This window comes from Bacillus rossius, chromosome 13, assembly GCF_032445375.1.
Source record: "Bacillus rossius redtenbacheri isolate Brsri chromosome 13, Brsri_v3, whole genome shotgun sequence".
NCBI lineage: Eukaryota > Metazoa > Arthropoda > Insecta > Phasmatodea > Bacillidae > Bacillus > Bacillus rossius.
Genome location: NC_086340.1, coordinates 46113727 through 46137450, shown reverse-complemented (window position 1 = coordinate 46137450; position 23724 = coordinate 46113727). Strand labels below are relative to the sequence as shown.

The 23724-nt window shown below is 36.1% G+C and overlaps 1 protein-coding gene across 1 annotated transcript in view; it reads right to left on the bottom strand.

Moving 5' to 3' along the window:
• Positions 1-23724, bottom strand: part of LOC134538513 (dipeptidase 1-like) — a 326561-nt gene that overhangs the window by 63118 nt on the left and 239719 nt on the right. The window contains exon 6 of the mRNA XM_063379897.1: positions 12957-13107. Within this exon, the coding sequence (XP_063235967.1) occupies positions 12957-13107 (151 nt within the window). The remainder of the gene's footprint in view (positions 1-12956; positions 13108-23724) is intronic.

Genomic DNA, 23724 nt, shown 5'->3' with positions numbered 1-23724 from the left:
GCGATAGGGACTCCAACCTAAAGGTGAACAGCAGGTATGGCGCTAGGGACTCCAACCTCAAAGTGAACACCAGGTATGGCGTTAGTAACACTGGCTCGGGACTCAAATATCAAGGTTAACACCAAGTATGGCGCTAGGGACTCCAACCTCAAAGTGAACACCAGGTATGGCGTTAGTAACACTGGCTCGGGACTCAAATATCAAGGTTAACACCAAGTATGGCGCTAGGGACTCCAACCTCAAAGTGAACACCAGGTATGGCGTTAGTAACACTGGCTCGGGACTCAAATATCAAGGTTAACACCAAGTATGGCGCTAGGGACTCCAACCTCAAAGTGAACACCAGGTATGGCGTTAGTAACACTGGCTCGGGACTCAAATATCAAGGTTAACACCAAGTATGGCGCTAGGGACTCCAACCTCAAAGTGAACACCAGGTATGGCGTTAGTAACACTGGCTCGGGACTCAAATATCAAGGTTAACACCAGGTATGGCGCTAGGGACTCCAACCTCAAAGTGAACACCAGGTATGGCGTTAGTAACACTGGCTCGGGACTCAAATATCAAGGTTAACACCAAGTATGGCGCTAGGGACTCCAACCTCAAAGTGAACACCAGGTATGGCGTTAGTAACACTGGCTCGGGACTCAAATATCAAGGTTAACACCAGGTATGGCGCTAGGGACTCCAACCTCAAAGTGAACACCAGGTATGGCGTTAGTAACACTGGCTCGGGACTCAAATATCAAGGTTAACACCAAGTATGGCGCTAGGGACTCCAACCTCAAAGTGAACACCAGGTATGGCGTTAGTAACACTGGCTCGGGACTCAAATATCAAGGTTAACACCAGGTATGGCGCTCGGGGCTTCAACCTCAAAGTGAACACCAGGTATGGCGTTAGTAACACTGGCTCGGGACTCAAATATCAAGGTGAACACCAGGTATGGCGCTAGGGACTCCAACCTCAAAGTGAACACCAGGTATGGCGTTAGTAACACTGGCTCGGGACTCAAATATCAAGGTGAACAGCAGGTATGGCGCTAGGGACTCCAACCTCAAAGTGAACACCAGGTATGGCGTTAGTAACACTGGCTCGGGACTCAAATATCAAGGTGAACAGCAGGTATGGCGCTAGGGACTCCAACCTCAAAGTGAACACCAGGTATGGCGTTAGTAACACTGGCTCGGGACTCAAATATCAAGGTTAACACCAGGTATGGCGCTCGGGGCTCCAACCTCAAAGTGAACACCAGGTCCTGCCCTCGCAACAAGTGCTTTCATACGAAATGCCTCTCTCGCCGGAATCAGACCTGCGACTCGTCTATGCTGACACGGGCGACGGTGACAGCGGACGACAGCTTGACAGTGCAGACGGCGGAGCTTCTGTGTGTGACGTTGTCTTTTCGGTTGTCCCTCGCTATTCTTCTCTGCTTCTGTCTGATCGAAGCGTCGGGTTTACAAAGAAAAAAGGGGGGAGCAATCTCCTTACCGGTCTACGGTCTAAGAGGCCAAGTACTTCTCAGGGGAAGTCATCTTTTCTCAGACGAGAGAGCCAAAACCTGAAGTTCCCCGAAGTTCATGCTTTTTTTCCGTATATTTTATGTAGCTATCCTAACCAAATCAACCGTTAACAATGTTTTAAAATATTTATAATGTAGCTAACCTAACCTAATTGGCCATTAGTATCCTTTTATCAACATCGCCATATTTATTTACAATAAAAAAAAAAAACCGAAGATGCACGATTGGGCGTTTGGCTCTCTCGTCTGTGAAAAGAAGGCTTCCCACTTTTCAGTCGTACTAGCTGCTGGCGGGAAAAACATGACCGACTCCCGTCAAAACGGACGGGAAGACCGACGATGATCGATGACTTCCGAAGTCGCCCGAAGCAAGATCCCACGCGATCTAATAGCGCGGAGCCGCCACGTGTGTTGCGGGCGGTATCATAGTTGGAATTAGGCGTAGATGATAATGTTCGCAGGCTCTCGCGGCCATTGTCTGAAGTAGCTTGGCTTCTGGGTTGTAGCCGCGTCCTTGGCAAATAATTCACCCACGTTTCGGTCGACATTGCAGTCGCCATCATCAAGGAGCAATTACCTACTGTGGGTAACTGCTCCCTGATGATGGCGACTGCAATGTCGACCGAAACGTCAGCGAATTGTTTTGCCAAAGACACGGCTACAACCCAGAAGCCAAGCTACTTTAGGCGTAGATAATTTTAAACACTTGCAAGTAGACGAGTACCCCTTTCAAACAAATTAATAATTTTATGAAACTACAAGACAATCTAAAATCATATAAAAATATTATTTTTACACTATATGTATAAACTCTGGTTTAGAGGATGTCCTAGTCCAATGTTTTAAATGGTTGTCATCTAAAATTATCAATAAAACAATGCAATGTTTATGCATTATTCATTATAAACACGTAGGCATATCATACAGATCATTATTATTTTTAAAAATTAATCAAGTTGGTATTACACCATTAAATAAAAAAAATATATTTTAATAAGTAAATAACGACGAAATACAATCACATCAAAATCATCATTCAGATTTTATGTTTGGTTTTGCATCAGGGACATAAATGGGGATCTGATTTAAAATTTTCATTGCATTTTAAGCAATTCTGAAAAAAATATATTAATTTAAGCTGCATTTTAGAGGGGGAAAAAAAACAATTTTTTTGTAAAAAACTTAAAAATTATGTATAATGTTTACAGTTATTCGTATTGTGGTTTTTAATCAAAGAGATAATACATGCTAGAAAATGGAAATATTTATTATTATAATTATTGTAATATATTAAAAACATTTCAAAGGTTTTTTTAATGTTGACAGCTTGAGCGCCCATCTAAGCCCATGCAATTAAATTTGTAAGATTGTAAATATTTCCAATAATATTAGATCACAGAGTTAATAAAAGTGAAAAAAAAATTCACACAAACAATTCTCATGATGATTTTTTTCTGAGAGATTATTTGTTGATTTTGGTTCTGTTTGCAGATATCGGTGTTAATTATAACTTTATAACGCAATGCACATTTACCAACAAAGTCAAACATATCATCTTTTCAATTAGTTGCATTGCTGAAAATGACAATATTCCCCAGTAAAAAAAATATACGGTTTTGTTTATGAACAATTTGTTAATAACAAACGTTAATAAAAACAAACCAGCTGAAATAAAACCAGAAACATTAACAAAATAAAAAACACAGTATGCAATATTGAAACCGTGGCGGGAGAAACAAGCTCAGTCGCCCCAGGCGAGTGGGGGCAGAGCTGACGCTGAAATCAAATCACACGCGCCACAACACAGCTGCGACACAGCGCTGCCAGCGACGGGTTTGATCGATGCAGTCGGAGCTCCGTGCACATTCAATTACACAAACAAAACATTAGTGAGAGGAGTTTCCCAGCGGTCACCTGAAACTGGCCACCTGCAGTAGTTTACATACCCGCACTACTGGAAGTGTTTTATAATGATGGCTGGTTTGTGTTTTGATCTTAACAAGAGAAATTTGCTTAATGTAGAAAACAAAGTCAAAACCTATCAGCGTGGGATAAATGTTGTACAGGAATATAGCAGAAGGAAAAAAAATTGGTTGTCTGTAAAGTCGGTTTACGGACGATAGTTTAACGTGACAACGTCATAACAAATTATTGATGAAATGATTGCATACTTTTATGAATAAAATTGAATAATTTTTATTGAATTATCACTATTTTGTATGGATACAAAGAAGGAGTGAAATGAAATCTACAATTTAATTGATAAATTACTTTTATTTGCACTCATTAATTCAAATATGTTAATTACTTTGACGAAGAGATTATTTTAACTATAACTTTTATACATGTTTGCTTTTTAACTTCTTCCAATCTGTGTTATTCTGTTAAGGATAGGACGATGATAGGAAACGTAGGAAACGAATTTGTGTTTCAAGTTTAATGTGCCTCGAAAAAGTCAAATCGATGGTTGTTTGTTCCAATCGAGTGGAAGAGAGATAGATGCGGCTCAAGCGTACAATGAGCGTAACTAGACACAGCGTAACGGGACAATGTGCGTAACGGGACACTTTTTCGTGCGTGCAGCCGGCGATCATCGATTTATTAGACGTTGTCACGTCAAAAGGAAATACTACAAAATTTTTCGTGTGTCTTGGGCTCTCGTAGTTGCAGGAAAATTCAACAAAAATGTACAAGGTTTGTATAGTATGTTTTCTTCCTGTGAAAATGTAGTTATCCTCACAGCGGCTGTTGAAGTACCCACACCTCCTACAAGTTCCCTCCACATAAGTGACGGGAGAGCTCACACCGCCTAGCCAGCGACAATTGACACGGTGCTGGTGCATTAAGTACACTCGTCACCCAGTCGTTATCACTTACACTTTTATTGCTTTGCAAGAAATACATTACTTACACAGTTCGGAAATATTTTTTCATTGACGCTGCAAGTTCACACTATTAAAGTATATGTTTGTTATATTGTAGGTGATGTAAACGTCTTAAACTAATGAACTAACGTTAAATAAAGGACGGCTTACGCAGTTACTTATCTCAAATGTAACCACGACAAAAGTAACTATTTACAATAAGCATAAGCCTATAAATATACAAAGTTATATGTAATGAGTGTGGCTGTTCTTAATGTTACTACAATGAATAATATATGTCTAACGATAAGAACATTTTTTAACGTATTCACAATGTTACAATGATAATACGAATTTTAATACAACAGTGGCTAAGTTAAAAAAATAAATGATACAAGAAAAAAACAGTTTAATTGCGTTCATTATCACATTCAGGGGGCTCGCGATATGACCTGATTGGGAAATCATGCTAATATATCTGAACACACATGTTCCAAGCAACATCTAAGTGATGGAAGGTACAGAGCTTTCAAAGTTTCCACGGCAGGTGTGATTCTGCTGTGGTCACTACCGACCACAGTAACGCGAATGTAGGGACAAACCAAGATAGGCCCTACATCCTCAAGACTAATGACCTTCATCTCACAATATAGAGGTTCTTACATTTTGAGTAAATAACTCAATGATCGCATACAATAACATCTTAATTTACTGTTAAAATACAGTTGCACATACGAAAAAAAATAATTATTCTCGAGAAGAGTAGCATTTGTATATCATATTCATGCTCATTACTCAGAGGTGAACTAGCTAACATTGTTTGTAAAAATTCATGCTTAGTACTTTGCTTTTACGGAGCAAAAACCTCTCAGTATTAAGGTTTCTAGAAAAAAAATGGTTGTCTGTAAAGTCGGTTTACGGACGATAGTTTAATGTGACAACGTCATCATAAAACATTGAAGAAATGATTGCATCCTTTTATGAATAAAATTGAATAATTTTTATTGAATTATCACTATTTTGTATGGATACAAAGAAGGAGTGAAATGAAATCTAAAATTTAATTGATAAATTTACTTTTATTTGCACTCATTAATTCAAATATGTTTATTACTTTAACGAAGAGATTATTTTAACTATAACTTTTATACATGTTTGCTAGTTAACTTCTTCCAATCTGTGTTATTCTGTTAAGGATAGGACGATGATAGGAAAAGTAGGAAACGAATGGGAGTGTTTCAAGTTTAATGTGCCTCGAAAAAGTCAAATCGATTGTTGTTCCAATCGAGTGGAAGAGAGATGGATGCGGCGCCAGCGTACAATGAGCGTAACACGACAAAGCGTAACGGGAAAATGTGCGTAACGGGACAATGAGTCATTCTTTTTCGTGCGTGCAGCCGGCGTTCATCGATTTATTAAACATTGTCACGTCAAAAAAATTATATTTCTTAGGGTTTAAAACATGTAACGCATTTTTAAATACTTTGAATCATTTAATCAGATACATGTGTTTAACCTATATTAACACACTACCTGAATATTTGAATAATACGTAGATTATACGGAAAAAAACATTGCTTACTTTAAATTAACACAAATATAACTTTTTTTTTGCAATATCGTTATCTGTTTGCTTTGAAAGATAATTCTGACCAAAATTAAAAAAAAAGGAAAACATTCTCGAGCAAGAATCCACAGAGGAGGTATAGTTTGTGCGTTAAAGTGGTGATGTTCTCGTTTGATGAAGATCCATCTTGGCGGTGTCAGGGTTACCACCTTCATGTTTGTCGTATGAATACAAAACCAAACATCTTTAAACCGGCACAGCAATTTATTTTAACATGAGTAGGCCTGTGTGTCAGCGGGGAGCGCCATCACAGCGGACACCAGTCGCAGGAAAGTGCCGTCAAAGATTTCCCCGTCAATGCGTCACTTATAATGATCCGACTGATTATTGTATTTTGTGCATGTTTCCTAACATCTGATTACGATTATCTTACAGACTGTAGACATCATGCGCTTTTTTTACATTTTAAAATGTAATTTAATAATTATAAATCTTTGAAAGATTTGTGCAATGGGAGTGCATGACTTAATGTAAGCTTCTGGACATACGCCATTGCTAAGTACATGTATGTCTGTAGAAGAAAACTACAAAAAACACAAAAGACAAAAACACAAATCAAGCCAAAAATTGCGGTTGTCAACATTGTTGTTCACCATATTCCTGTTATGGAATATTATGTGGTGGTTATATCCTGTTGACAACAGCAATTTTTTGCTCGATTTGTGGTTTTGTCTTTTGTGTTTTTTGTAGATTTCTTCTACAGACATACATGTACTTAGTTAGCAATGGCGTATGTCCAGAAACTTACATCAAGTTAATAATTATAAACATTGAAAATTGTTATGTACCAAACGGAAAAGAAAGCATGAAATGCAGCTACAGTGACACATGCACACGAGGAAACACATCGTGTTATAACACACGCTCACTAACAAGCCGTGGCTTCCAGGTCTCGACTACTGCGAGCTTGCGCGCCGCCGCCTCTCTCGTAGGCAGCTCGTGGTTTCAGCTCGTAGTCAGCTCGTAGTCAGCTCGTGGTTTCAGCTGTCACGATCTCTCCTCGCGTCAGTCTCATCCACAGCCGAGGCTTACGAGGCAGAATTTCCTGTTACATAGCGACGTGTTTAACATGTTTTGAATGCTCGGAAAAAAGCTTAAAGTGACTGGTGACATTGTGAAACAAAAAAATTTGGTTGTCTGTAAAGTCGGTTTACGGACGATATTTAAACGTGACAACGTCATAACAAAACATTTATGAAATGATTGCATACTTTTATGAATAAAATTGAATCATTTTTATTTAATTAACACTATTTTGTATGGATAAAAAGAAGGAGTGAAAAGAAATCTACAATTCAATCAAGTAGGAAACGAATGGGAGTGTTTCAAGTTTAATGTGCCTCGAAAAAGTCAAATCGATGGTTGTTCCAATCGAGCGGAAGAGAGATAGATGCGGCGCAAGCGTACAATGAGCGTAACGGGACACAGCGTAACGGGACAATGTTCGTAACGGGACACTTTATCGTGCGTGCAGCCCGCGTCGTTGTCACGTCAAAAATAAGTTGATGCCAGTAATAATATTTCTCCATATCTACCTGTAAAAATTTCAGCAGAATACTTTCGTGTCCGTAAGGGGTAATTGAGCGCCCCGTTTACACGACCTATGAATCAACGGCCCGATGTACTTGTGTTGCTGTCGGCCAGAATACGTCCGACCCAGCGCTGCTCCGCTCCGGGTGTCCGGGTGTCCAGGTGTCCAGGTGTCCAGGTGTCCAGGTGTCCAGGTGTCCAGGGACAGCGGGCCAGGCCCATTAAGCACTGTCTCCCCCCCCTCCCTCGCTGAGCCCTTGGGAGTGGCAGACACGAGCATTGACCTTCCCTGATGGAGCTCCGTGTATACACGCCCTGAGACTCCCGCAGTCCTCGTGTGCCACTCCAAGATTTGTTCCAACAGCATTAACTTATACAGGATTGTGTTAGAGAGTTTTTAAATTTCTTGACACTCATTTGTTTCTGTTATTTAGAATTTTAATGGTTTTTTTTAATTTGAATACTATTAAACTTGACACTTACAAATGTCATATTTTTTTAGGTAAAATTAGTTTTAAAATATTTAAGCATTAATTTCTACCAAGAGTTTATCATCAACCATTAAGCCTAATGTTTGTAATTTAAACGTTTCAGGATCTAAGTATCAAGTGGAAGGCTTGGAAAACTACATTCATCTTCATATGATCCATTGAAAAAAGAGAAAATTACATTCCCAGTTTTTATATTTTGGAAATATAAATGTAATGGTAAATTATTGTATTTTTGGTATCATCTAAAATATAAATAGAGTATTTAATCTTTATTGGATTTGAATCAGGAATAAATACAAAATAACCTATGTAAACATTATTTACAATCTTATCTGCCGAAAATAAAACGTAACAATATTAATTTAATGAATTATTTATGTGCAGCAGATTCATCACCAATAATTAAGGATTTTACATTTAACTGTCTGTAATTTGAGGAATGAAAACATCAAAATATACTGTGCTTGGTGCATGTAAATCATAAAACGGAATATTCAACGAAAGAAATACGTGGATGAGACTCCAACAAAAATTAAAATATAAGAAAAATAAATGACTCTAGCTGCAATGAGATGTGGTTTTCCAGGTTTCTATAGATCGCTTACATACATATATCATCACATCAAAACTTTGATTAATTCTAAATAATAGTTATTATAATAAAGTATGAGAACAAATACTGTAAACATGCTCACTGTTTATTTCATAAACGCGCAACCTCTATTATTTCGAATTTAAGAGAAACCCATTTAGTTACCGGGCGTGGTGGCATAACAATCAAAACAAAATTATGTATTTTAATTCAGATTAAAGTTACTGTGGCCAACCCCCCTTATACCGGGGTGGTTGCACACGTCCGCACTCGCCACGCCAGTCCCGTATACGCGTCACCACTGCCATACTGATACTGAGAGTGTAGTAAAATTAAATTCAGCAGACGCGCATGGACTGGTGAAACATTTGGCCAGTGCGCAAAATAAATCATTGGCATACTAAATTTACCGACAGTCCTGCATAACCTATTGTGATAGTTATAATAATGAATTACCAAAAATAAGATGCTCAAAATTAAGTACTGTAAAAGGGTAAAGGGATCTAAAAGGTTAATTAGAGATATCATTTAAATTGCTATAATTGAATTCAACACATGGAGTGACATTTGTATACAGACACTCTTACACTAAACTTAATTATATTCCAAAGTCCCATAGAGTCTATTACGGTGGAGGGGGGGGGAAAACGAAATAGCGACGTCCTTCACTCTAGATAATTCAACCAGCAATTCCCGTCGCCGCACTCTGTCTTTCAAACACGTCTTCCATAAGTCATGCCAGCCGGGCAAAAAGTACAAAATCCAGTTCTCGCACTTACTTGTTACTGAAGCATACCTCTGTAGTTGGTGACTGTCGGGGTCGGGTGTAAACCCCACTCACTTTTTAGCGCCTCTTGCATCGCGCTGTATCGGTGGCCCGTGCACTAGGCCCCCAAATATCGCGGTCTCGTATACCACCACTTATGTTGCTTCGCCCAAGGTGTCGTGGCGTTACCGTCATATTAAATCTTATTCACGTAACGTAACACCAGTTGCTCATCGCTGGGATGCAAATTCTACTATCCACCGAGTAGTTCCGCGGCCGGCGGTCAAACACACTCTCCCGCTGCAAACAGCTGGCCGTCACCTCCCCTTGTCACGTCAGCTGACGTCACCCCCCTCCTCTACTACCACCCCTCACTCCGCTAGATCGTTCTGGTTATTTCTTGCAAGTCCCACTCCAGAATAAGGGTACTTAACGTAAAATAAAAAAGGTATACGATTAAAAAGTTACAAGAAATAAATAATAACATACACCATTAAATAATATAAACACATAAATAATGTTATTAAAAAAATTAACTCATCTTAAAATAAACTTTACGTAAAATAAAAGTAAAAATAATACCTAAGACGACTGAGGCCGCCTCAAGTGGCCTCATTACTACAGATAGTTTGGTTTAAAAATTGTCAATTTCCGAATGTAAAATTTTTATTATTTATTATAGCCCAATTATCGTGACCACAAAACTATGTACTGTAAAGTACAATAAGAATAATCTTGGCACAAATTACATTAAATTTATAAACACTGACACAAGATTACAGATATTTAATAAAAAAAAAACATTTTACCAAAAGTATTCAACTATACCATATCCAATATGCAGTTTTATTCATAAAAAAAATTGAAGATTAGTTTTATCCCAAACCTACATTAGAGTTCAAAGACAATCCCCCCCCCCATAAAAAAATATAAAGTCAACTCTAAACGGTTATTGCATACCGATAACTGTTTGATGTTAAAGACCGATATCAATAGTATCGTACTTTTACTGTTTGAGAATCGATAGTAACCATAGCATGATCTGTGTGAATACGTTAGAAAGATTTTCAAAAAATTTTATAGCAAATAAATATTGGTTATTAGACGAGGGTCGTAGGACAAAAAACATAAAATCTCTATTTAGTAGTTAATATGTACAATCATAAATAACTTTAAATATGAAAAAAAACTGTGTTTCAGCAGGTATTCCATTGATGAAATGAACATGTCACGTCACCTAGCCTCAAGCAGAAGATTTGAAGCTACAGTATTTTATTTGCTCGCTAGATCGTGTGATGTGCCTCACCTCACAGTTGGGAATTAGATTATCTGGATCGTCGTTCTCGAGAACCGGTTATCAGAGAACTAGCAACGTAACGAAACGGTTATTTTTTAATAACCGTTGTATATACCGGTTACTGTAAATACCGCTCATCTTTGACAATAACTGCTGAGCAGTCAGTCTGCATGCAAGTGTTCTGTACACTCCTTCACCCTTCCTCTGAATAACCGCACTTTTCCTCACCCAAATTTTAGTTTCTTTTCCTTTTTGACGTGACAACGTATAATAAATCGATGAACGCCGGCTGCACGCACGAAAAAGTGTCCCGTTACGCACATTTTTCTGTTACGGTGTGTCCCGTTTCGCTCATTGTTCCGTTACGTTGTCGGCGAGTGCAGTAATAATAGGTTATGTTACAATTGACTAAAAACTTATGGTGATTCATATAATTGATGATAGATATTTGATTACAGTTTATTTATATGAAAACTTGTTTATAATTATATTTAAACTTTATAGCTAAACGCCAGTTTTTAAAATTAATTACAAGTCATCTAAACGTTTCGTCGACTGTTTATAAAGTGAAGTGAAAAGTTAAAGTGGTTTTCATTGCTTATTACAACAACAATTTCGGCAATAAAGGTTAATTATTCTTGCATTTTAAAAATATGATTACTAGTATAATTTAAAGTATTAATTCTATTAATATTAAAATAAAAATGATTCAATTTTATTCATAAAAGTATGCAATCATTTAATCAATTTTTTGTTATGACGATGTCACGTTAAAATATCGTCTGTAAACCGACATTACAGGCAGCCAATTTTTTAAAATTATCTTAGGAGTTTCAGAATTCTAATCAAGCAATAGAGATATTTATCAGCATGTCCGCACCAGAAGTAGAAATGGGGAGACAAGAGACGGGTGTCTGCCATCTTGGATTGTGACGTATCTGACATATTGGATTACCTTGACTGACGCCTGATGACCTTGAAATATGCCTTTGAACTCTACTTTGACCACAGCCACTACACTGTATGACCTTCACCCCAATGACCATTACGGAGTGTTGAAAACGCCATCATTTTGCACACGAGATAATCTCGTCTGATGTGATGACATCATGACGGTAATCTTGGTCGCCAACTTTTTTTTTTGGTCAGCTGGAGACCGCCAGCTCTGGTGTCGCTTTGTTTAATAAACGTAAAGTCGATTTTCTATAACCTACTAGTGTTCTTTTGAACATAATGGACACACTATATTGAATAAAAAAAATTACATCAGACGCGAGGTTATAAGAAACCATGACAGATCTGACTTCTGGCACGGGAAAGGCACCCCTTTGACTATATGATTTGGATTTATATGACTTGTTTAGATTAGGTATTCATTATAATTTTTTTAAATTTGCTGAATAATTAACTGATTATTATGTTCTACAATAACTAGTTCTAATGTTTCTAAGTACAGATTTCATAAATAAATAAATACTAAAAAATATAAATATAAATTAAAATAACTAATTTGTGGGACTATATACCTTAAGGTGATGTCAAAATAAAAGTCTTTTTACTTAATAAAAAAAGGTTATTTCAATTCTCTGGTTTAATTTAATAATATAGATGATTCTGGAATGTTATAGAAGGATCTTCATACCAGTTCGCATAATCGATATATATAACCGATTTCCGGGATTTCTTCTTCTTCTTATTCTTCTTGAATCAGGAGTTGGTAACACTGAATTCGATGTTGTGTTGGAACGAAGTCTCCACTTTGTCTATGGTTTTTGTGTGAAAGTGCAGTGTCTTTGCCGCACACAGCCGTAGCCTATTTATGAGGGTAAGTCTAAGATGTACACCAAGTTCTGTCCCTGGCCGAACATGCCCGAACAATTCACTATCGGCCAACGTCGGGTTTATTTATATATATTTATATTTCTCTGTTTATTTTAATGTAGCTATACTAACCTAACTAACCGTCCGTAGTGTTTTAAAGTGTTTTAATGTTGCTAACCTAACCGACCACATTTAATATTTGAATTCATTATTTCTGCGGAAAAAAATAAAACAAATCCCGAGGTTGGCCGAAGGTGAATATTCGGGCGTGTTCGGGCAGGGACAGAACTTGATGGACATCTTAGGCTTCTCCGTCTACGAGTCGTGATGTCACACGATGTCAGTTTGTTCCTACCCGCTAACATGAGAGGTAAGCTTCTTCATGACCTTGAATGAAGGTCTCGCGAGGAGGACTGAGGACAGTAGGGGGCGGGGCGCCACTCACCAAGGGGTGTTGCAGGTGTGCGTGAGGGTGAGGTAGCGCGCGCCCAGCTGGTACAGCATCCTCAGCACCCCCAGGCTGGTGCCGATGGCATGGCCGCCCTCCACGCCGATCAGGCTGGCCAGCAGGCCCTGCTCGTGCGCGCTCCGGATACCTGCACACAGCCACATGCTTCCCCGCGTCTGCTGGAGGAGACGGCAGCTCGTGTGTGTGTTTTAATAGGGGGTTGTCTGTAAAGTCGGTTTACGGACGACAATTTTACGTGATAACTTCATAAGGAAAACATCGATGAAAAATTGCGTACTTTTTAATGTTCAAACATTATCTATAGTTTTTTGCAAATTTAATTTAAATAATTTGTTCAAATATCATCGAGAACAATTATTAGTTATAGAAATGAACTGAAATCAAATCAATGTCAATAAATTGTTAATTTTGAAATGACGAAATTGGAAAAAATAAATAAAAAAAAATTAAATTTGCTGCTTTTAAAAAGCCCGCCTTAACCTGTTTGATATTATAGAAGATTTTCTCTGGTCGGCCGGTTCTTGCACGCTCGGCTCAGGCGGAACGTGACAATGAGTCATGCTTTTTCGTGCGTGCAGCCGGCGTTCATCGATTTATAAGACGTTGTCACGTCAAAAAGGTTTGTTTGTATTATTGTCCTCGCCGCCTCTGCAATCAAATATATCATGAATAAAAGCTTTTTTTTTAAAAAACTAAAACGAGTGCGTCAGCGGCGACGCCACTCCAGCGCATGCGCAGGCGGTCGAACGGGAAGACCTCGAGGGGGGGGGGGGGATAGGTACGTAGCGCAGCATGCTGTATGCCGGTTGTAGCGGTCGGAAGGGGAGCCGGCAGGGGAAAGGTGGAAATGTCGCAGCAGTGAAGCTACGGATTTCTCGTAACGCTGTTTGTGTTTGTCCACTCCTCAGTTTTCGTAACGGCTAGCAACCACTGACGCTACCATATTTAGTTTATTATAAGTATCTACAATTTAATTATTCGTGTGGAAAAGATTTTTTGTTTTGTGCATTTAACTTGAAACACTAAATAACAGTTTTGGTATTGCATTTTTCTAGGAATTTAGAACGTTTTAATCCTCAAAATGTTTCGTGTCCTATTTTAGCTATCACAAGACGCTTATAATCGTTCATAATAATAATTCATAAAAATAAGTAACAAAAATAAAAAATGTATATATTATAAAATCAAATAACGTATCCATTTTAAAATACATTTAAAAACATTAACTGGCTTAGTTTTAGTTTGCGATCATACCCGCATCCTTAAAATTTTATCTATTGTTCATTAAAAAAAACACTAATATTTTTTCTGAATCCTTCGTGCCCTCTCATTGACATACTAGCATGCTAGCCAGTGTATTGTCCCATTTCACCTATCTGGTCTAGGCATAATCGACACGGATGTTTGCCACCTCTCCTGTCAGGCTAGCACGCCAGCCAGCCCCTTGTGACATGTCAGCTCTCCAACTGAATTTGTTATTTAAATTTAATTTATTTTGTCTACCAATTTTTCTCGGCTAGACACTGAGCCCTGGGTAAAACCCACGGATTGGATTATAACAGTCTCTGTTACACAGTATACTGAAATATATAAATTATTTAAAGTGTGTTTTAATAAAAACAATAACAATGAACTTTGGTTAGCTAAGACTGTAATTTGTTTAGAGATGATAGCTCTGTAATTTGCACAATATCCATGGCAAAAAAAAAAACAACTATACAAGAAAAAAGGTAGCTTACTAGTCCTCTGTAAAAAGACCTTAATATTAAACCCATTATATTTTACTTGTTATATAATACTTTATATCATTCTACGAAAGAAACATCTATTTACACGGATACTAATTCGGATTCCAACATGTTTAAATTAAAATAAATACTTGTGAATAATTTTGACTACGATAAACTATTTATGATGGACATGTATAACATCATTATAACTACATATAAAAATAAAAAACGATGTAATACATGTAACACAAAACAGTTTCAATAATAATATAGATTTCAAGAACCAAAAAGTCAAGGATTTCAACCACTAACTTCAGTGTGATAAACAATTTTACAACGCCTATTAACACGACACATTTTATAAATATTATGTGAATAATCATTACCGAAAAAAATCTTTTTGAAAGAAAAAATTACCAAACGTTGTTTATATTTGATATTTTTTTCTTAATTTATTAAAAAATGAAATTTATTCATACGTCTGCTAGTGTTAAACTTGCAACAATAGTAATTATCCCGCAGTCTAATAAATAAAATTAAACTTAAAAATTTACCAAGCTTTTTCACCGTCCGTGTTTATTTGTTTGGATATGTTATTAAAAAATAAAATTGTCAATGTACTGATGAAGGAAATACATTTTTTAATCATTAAATATTTTACTTTGAATATTGCCTTCAATCACGATTACTTAATTTGTCAAATTCAAACTAAAATTTCTTTAAAATAAACATATAGATTAAAAAAATCTTTCTGGTTAATATTCATTATGATTTTTGGATATATTTAATAGTATACACAAGATTTTTTGAAAAGAAAAATGTTCAAATTAACGAATTTTACGCAGCCTTAATAGTAGGAAATTGTATGACATGTTTTCGATAATTTACAGTTGAAGTGTACTTGATTATCATAATTACAACTCAAATTAATTAATACGGATTTCGTAAATACTCTATAAAAATATAAGTTTTGTTCGTTTTATTTATCAATCACACCCCGGTTTTATTTTATGTTCAACATGCTAAACTAAGTTATGAATTTTTTTTACCTATCTCCCTAAGCTTTTTTTAATGGTAGATTTTAATGGTTAACATTGATTTAAAGGAAAGGTGTGGGTATATTTCTAATGCATTGAAATTTAAAAAAAATTCTTATATTATGTATTAAAAGTTACGAAAAATTTAATATTAAATCAAATCTTAAATGTGATGATTTTAATTATCCCCTGTTTTAAATAATCCCAATTTAATGTTGGTAGCATAAAATAATGTTAAGTAAATGCACCTAATTTCAGCAACATAAATATGACGCTGACGGGTTAAAAAAACAAAAGAAATAATATAAAATACAGCAACCTAATTATTGGCTTGTACAAAAAATTAAACGATTATTAGTTACAGCCAAATCTACTAATTTTTTTCAGTCAGAAAATGAAATACCTTGATAAATGAACCAATATAACTTTTTACATAGTAGTAACAAACTACTGGAAGCTTTATACTCGGTGCCAAAAAAATTCTACAATCTTCTACATCTTCAATTACTTACTTCAGATAAAATTTAAACTTTCTTGCTTACACGACGAAACTCAGGCTCTCGATTCTACACGAAAAATGTTTTCTCTGTTTCTAATTCCTTTTCTTTGTTTTTTTTCCCGTCCTTCGTATCTTTTACAATTACGAGCAGCCTATTTGAGAAGTAACTAACAAGGTCTAGTAACATTAGCACTATCAGTTACCCGCACGCCTGTCGTACAGACATTCCCACAGGCAAACAATATCGAATTCTCATTAGCTGCCCTATGTCTCGCACGTTCTCCTGTGAGAAAATGGTTCGGTACTTCAAACCGGGTATTTTAAAACATCACAACATTTCCGACCGTATTAGTTCAAATACTCTCCAGTGGCATAATCAACATCAAAACTAGTGGCAATTTTTTTAAAACATAGGTTGAAGCGAATTGTTGAAACCCAGGTTAAAATTGTATGAATCATAAGAAATTTTCGTGATTAAATAGCGACTAATTGTATTATTGTGTGTAACGGCAAAACTCCGAGAAATCCTTCCTTGCTTGAGGGAACATCCGCCCCGTTTCCCGCACAAAGACGTTACGGGATTGGAATCAGACGACGCTGGTAATCCATCCCAGACGGCCTTGGAGAAAGGTTGATGCTGTACACACTTAAATGCCGTCGTAGCAATCGGAAGAAACCAGAAATGTAGCTTCTAAGACAGCCGCTGAATCAAACAGTGAAATTTCCTGTACTACACTAGTAACATTTCAAAATTGAAACTATTATTTTGTTTGATAATCTGCTTAGCGAAATAAAAAAGGTCTATTTTTATTTACACACATATATTTTATAATTAGTCCTCTAGAATTAATTTGCTGGTCATATTATTGAAAGAAATAATTTTTTGCTCTAAAATCAATTCCTTTTTTAAAGAAGATAATATATATTGGAAAACTGTGCAACGCAATTTGCAATTTTACTTTGTGATGAGATAAATTATGGGAGAAAAAACTCTGAATCTTGGGAACCGGTCTTCTGAAAACAACAATTAATATATACAATTAACATGATTCAAATAAGTATTCTAATGTAAATCGTAATAATATTTTTTTCTTAATGATTACTGATTTGAAAACCAAGCAGTACTATAAATTTAAAAAAAAAAACTCAATAAGAGCTATATTACCTTATTAAACTTACACGTAATTGGAACTAAAGATATATGATGTTAAATATTTGTTAAAAATATACCACTAAGTTGAGGTAAAAGAAACGTTTAAATGAAGAACTACGTGTACATAGCATATGTGGGACTGGTTGTATAGCCTATGTAAGACTATAGTTAAACTAGGAGGTTGTAAGGGGCCTATCCCGCCTAAATAATGACTGTAAACAACACTTTAATTTAAAGTACAAAATTAAAAAATTAAATTTTTTTTAATATTGAGTAAATTAAATTATTTCTGATGTATATGAAATGATATAAATTTACAAAAATTACATTAATATTTATATATATTAAATTCAGCTCTGATATTTACCGATAATTTTAGCAGCAATATATTAAGTGACAACAAAAGAAGAATTTAATATAAATATTCATAAGGGCATAACTACAAAAAAGTAAAATCTACCAAAAAACTGTTTGGAATACAAACATATATTATGTACATAAAAAACAAAAATAACGATTTTTTAAAAAATATATATCAATTTTGAGATAAAAGGATATTTCAAAAACACAAAAAAAAATCGAAAGACCATGAGTTAAAACTTCAAAGTATCACCCAAAGATTAGCAATGTCGCAAACCTACTATTCCAAAAAAAAAAAAAAAAAAAAAAACAGTTTTTAGTTTAAAGCTAAACTTTCAAACTTTCTTAGATAATAAGCCTTTTAGTAAATATAAGCATAGTTACCCGTAAAGCGCCTAGGCGCCCATCGAAAGATAGTGGATAAAACAGACACTTAAAAATTTAATAACTAAGGCGTGTTTCACTTATTTATCTGTATTTCAAATGTTACTCTATTGTTACACTTCCATTTTCTATTTTATACACATATCTATGGAGTGGGCTGACATTTGTGCTCATGAAAGTCCTGTCTCCCAAGTTATACATATCTCTTTGGCGTTAGAGAGTCAGTGATGAACGTAACTATATGCATATGTATATAAAATGATGTGGGATTACAAGTAAATTGACTGTTTTTCCCTACGGGAACATAGTCTATGTTGTTTCACGGGTAATTAGCCTTTGTGAATCGACGGTGTGGACATTAGGTCGACTTCCCTCAGCGGGAGTTCAACACTGTGTCATTTGCATGGTTGACGATGTTTCTTTGTGAGTGGCTGTGCAGACACCCGCTCACTGTTCTGGCGCGTGAATCGGGCACACGAGTATTGTTGTCCGCAGGGTGAATATGTGGCTTCATGAGGTATATTGGGGTCAGTGAGGAGGGCGAAAAAGAGCGATTGAAACATTGTCATAATGCTTTCAGCTTTTATATTTGGCTCGCCATTCTGTATCTCAGTGTCAGAGCACGCCCAATCATGAGCAGAGAATGTAAACGAAGTGCACTTTTCTGTTAGGCTGGTCTGGGTGACCTGTATGATTCAGTCCAAATACAAGTTGATAATGTTCTACATTCACTGGATTCATTTCCACAGTTATTTGCTGCAACATGAAAATCAAATACTTAGAGGAAGATTGCCTTCAAAGACTGCAGCCTTACATTTTGACCTAGTTCGCTTGGTTGTTATGTGTAAGTATATACACAAGTTAAACTACCAGTAATTTATTTATTTAATATAGCGGTCACAATTTGTATGAATTTTAGCTTAGTGGTAGGGTAAATTAAGAAAAAATATTGAAGTCACTTATAAAAAAGTTTTTTTTTTTAATTTAAGAGTAAATTTTAATCAAAATCAGAACAAAAAATTTTCAAATATGACAATGAAATCATAAAAAAAACCAAAAACTTTTCTCTGCTCAACCTATGCTTCGCTCTGAGATATAAATGATACCCAAATTTCGTTACGTGTCTTGGAACATGCAAAAAATACACATACATTTAAAGAAAAGACAGCATTGTATGTTTTGAAGGTAAATTTATAAAAATATTTAATATTATTTGTTATTCTCTATTCCTTTACCAGTTACACAATTTTGGAATAAGTAAAGTTGTATGATTTTTCACAATAAAAAATTGTTGATTTAAAGTACTTGAATTTGTAAGAATGAATTGACATTGAAAAGCAATAATTCCATTACATATGAAATGAAATAGATTCATGAAAAAAATTTGGTTAAAAAATATTTTGATTTTTATGTGTATGTAGTTAAACATAACATAATTTTTTATTATTATTTTGCGGTTTGGTTCCATGGAAACAATATATAGAGTCAGTTCCATGCATCGAAAATATAAAAATATTTTTCATTAAATTTTTTTTTTCGTACAGTAAATAAGTCAACATTTTTTTTTCTTTCAAAATACGTAAGTATATAAAATGTGGTCTTTTTGCTCTTGTAGCGAACAACTCTTTACTCCGACATATTCTGTACATTTCAGTGCAAAACGATGGAACTTCAAAAGGCTTCTGTAGGCCGGAGCCAATTTATTTACGAACCAGTGCTCGGAGCAAGTGACGTCCATAAACATATATATTTAAATATTAAAATTTCACCTAGTAAACCGAATCGTGTATATAGTAAATGAGCTATAGAATAGCAAGATTTATATAAGTTGACCACCTACATATATGTGAGAACGAAATCTTGTATACAATTAAGGAACAGCGTTTATTGAAGTATATTTTAAGTTTTGGGTGAAGAGTTTGTTGATAACAAAACGAGGTCTGCACAAAAATCGTTCTCGCGCCTTCGAGTGAGTAAATGACACGGCTTAAAAAAAGGATCTATTTAACCCTTAACCTTCTGGTACTCCCGTACACCGCAGTAATAGCCCAGAACCCAGATCAGATGTGGTACTTGCCCAGGAACATGGACCGATGTAGTACTGGCCCAGGACTCAGCTCCGATGTAGTAAGGGCCGAGAACCCATGTCCGATTTGGGACTGGCCGAGGTCCCACGTACGATGTAGTATTGGCTCAGGTTCCAGGTCCGATGAGCGAGTTGTCACAACGTAATTGATGGTATCACATCAATACTCAGCTGCTCGCGCCTAACTCAGATCTTAGTTCTTTGGCAGCGTAAAGCAGACTGCAGGTGAGATTTGAGCTGCGTGATTTTTCTCGCATCAGTAAATGTAAGGGTCAATAATTCTGTTCCGGTATCCTAAGTATCAAATTATCAGCTTTCACGAACAAAGAACATCACCCTTTAATAATCCAGTAACATCGCAATTAATGATAGTTAATTCAAAAGTTGAAATATATATAATTTTTTTAAATATTAGCTCAAGAAAAGTAATTCCTTCGTAGTTTTGACTTTTAAATAACTGTTGATAACTAAATACTTTAATCTGAAAAACATCCAATTAAACTATTTTCATAACACCAACCTTCTTCAGGCTTCAATACAAATTCCATCAAGCTTGCCGGGTGGAAAAAAAAAAGAATTATCACACGTAATAAATATAATTTAAATTTTTTTAAATCTAATAACCAATTTCATTATAACATATCTTCTGAGAAACATGTTTCATTTTAAGATAATTTTTTTAAACGGTTAAAAACATGTGCATAAAAACATGAAAATAAATTAAAGATAAACCATTTGATGGATTAAGGAGGTGCACAAACGGGAGTTAATTTTTGCTGTGCTGACACGTGGGAGTCTATCACGCCTATTGTCACAAACACAGTCACAAGGTAACTGCTCTCTTCTCCCGGTGGCTGGAGGTGTCTGATTCAAACTACCAACTTCCAATTCAGACCTGCGCTCACTATACGTGTTCCGGATTCCTAAGTTGATTTCACTTTCCGATTCCACGGACCCCCCCCCCCCCCCGCCCTAGCCATGGCCACTGGACTGTCTGCGCTTCGCCGAACTCGTAAACGTGAATTATTCATGGTCCATACTTCTCCCGTCTGGCCGCCGCCACAGCCTGCCCCGGAATGGTCCATTCCGAGCCGCGACGCAAGCACGCAATTCCTTGGCTCCCGGCGACGTAAAACACAGGCTGTTCAGAAACAAGCTACCTCCTCCCCGTGGCTATAACGCGACAGAAAAATTACTCAAAACATTGTTATACACACGACACCTACACTCGCATGAAAATTTACACACATTTAATGAGTAAAGGCAAGTTTTCAAAAAAAATATTTTGAGAAATTAGTCGGAAAAAAAAAGTCTGAGTGCGTCCTTCCCTTCCCGCTACGCTGCTTGCGGCCTATAGACCGACTTGTTTGACTCGAGTAGTAGGGTAGACCGGGGGAAATCGGGTCAAATTTTTGAAATTCCTGAATAAGTATAAAACCAATATTAATTTACCATAAAATAATCTACAGTAATATCAGTCATACATTTATATACATATTTACATACAAAACTTTAGCCAATCTTCCTTACGAATTGACATTAAACTTGATAAAAGGAAAATGAAATGTTTTGACCCGATTTGGACAGAAGTGGGGTAAATCGGATCACAAGTGGGGCAAATCGGATCAACAGATTTTCTTTACTGTTTTGACAGACACATTCCGCATACAAACTGTTTACACTGAAAGGCATTGACACAGCGCTCATGGTACCACATTTTGCAAGACTGGCACTGAATCCAGTCTCCAGCAGTGCAGCTTCTGATGTCTTTGTATGCAATTTTGCACATATTGCAGAGAACATCTTCCTCATCATCCTGGCCTTCTTCCAAAATTTCCAACTCGGATGTGTTTTTAGTTTTTGTTCGCTTCTTCGTCTTCAGAGGTTCAATTTTGCTTTGCTTTGAACTTAATTTAACACCTGCTTCTTGCTTTTCAATTTCCTGGATTCCAACAATGTGAGATTCTCTTTTGACAGTAGCCTTAGAGAAGCAACAGTTTTTCGTTACCTATTCTCTTTGGTGTTAATTTTTCCGGTGTTGGTAACAGGCCTCTTACTTCTTCTGTGGTGCTCCTTCCACTTACATCTTTGGCAGTGAACTCGTAATTCTATATTTACATGGATAATATTTTCATAATTTTAACATGTCCTAAACTTCAATATTATTATAAGTACTTACAAATTATAACTAAAGTTGAAGTCATGTGCCTTAAATTCTTTTTTTCCACTTATTTAGAATAGGTCTTAACTTAAAAATTGAGAAAGAAGAATAAAGTGCTTCACAATATATAGCAAATATATGAAGTGACCCGATTTCCCCACTATATGCAGTGACTCGTTTTACCCCAACGGCAGCGACCCGATTTACCCCATTTCACACTTTAAAAAAAGAAAAATATTATAAATTCTCTCAAACATATAGAGCTTCAGTAATGCAGAAGAATGTTAATTGGGTACATATTTTCGTATTCCATTACTTAAACTACAATACTATTTCAAAATGCGAACGTAAAGGCTTATTTGAAACAAAATAAAACTTACATTGTTAACAATTTTCCAATTCAGGACTACACAGGTTCGGGTTCATGTCGCACAGACTACCAGAATGTTGTTACAGACGATGTTCGCCTTGTAGTGGACGGTTGTATAGACAGATAGCAGCACTCTTCGGTAGGTTCCGTAGACTCCAGTTCATTCTATCACCACAAGACAACAGATCTTGTTACGATGACCTGGTTTACCCCGTGACCCGATTTCCTCCGGTCTACCCTACTTTCGTTTGACTAAAGACTGGTATTGATTGGTATTGGGCCATTTTTGTTCCCATTGTGTAGAAGAATGCATTTAAAGTTTCGCTTATCTCAAAAAGTAGAGCTGATAGGGAAAAAACTAATTTCGTATTTAGATTCAGCGTCTCTAATATAGCGGAAATCAGTTCCAAAATCCTAGGAAACAAAGTTTTTGATTTTTGTTGGCCTGTGCTGCCAGTGGTTGCACCTTGATGTACCACCTGATTCAACAAAATTTATTACTCAATTAATACGTGATATGCTTATTTGTAGTGCTCGAAGCTACCAGGAATAGGCCTTGACCTTTCATAGCCTATTAAGAAGCTGGATGCTTTCAGTTACTATGTAAAAAAATTGGTTGTCTGTAAAGTCGGTTTACGGACGATAGTTTAACGTGACAACGTCATAAAAAACATTGATGAAATGATTTCATACTTTTATGAATAAAATTGAATAATTTTTATTTTAGTAATAAAAGAATAAATACTTGAAATTATACTAGTAATCATATTTTTAAAATGCAAGAATAATTAACCTTTATTGCCGAAATTGTTGTTGTAATGAGCAATGAAAACCACATTAACTTTTCACTTCACTTTATAAACAGTCGTGTGGAAGATAGATAGATGCGGCGCAAGCGTACAATGAGCATAACGGGACACAGCGTAACGGTACAATGAGCGCAACGGGACACAGCGTAACGGAA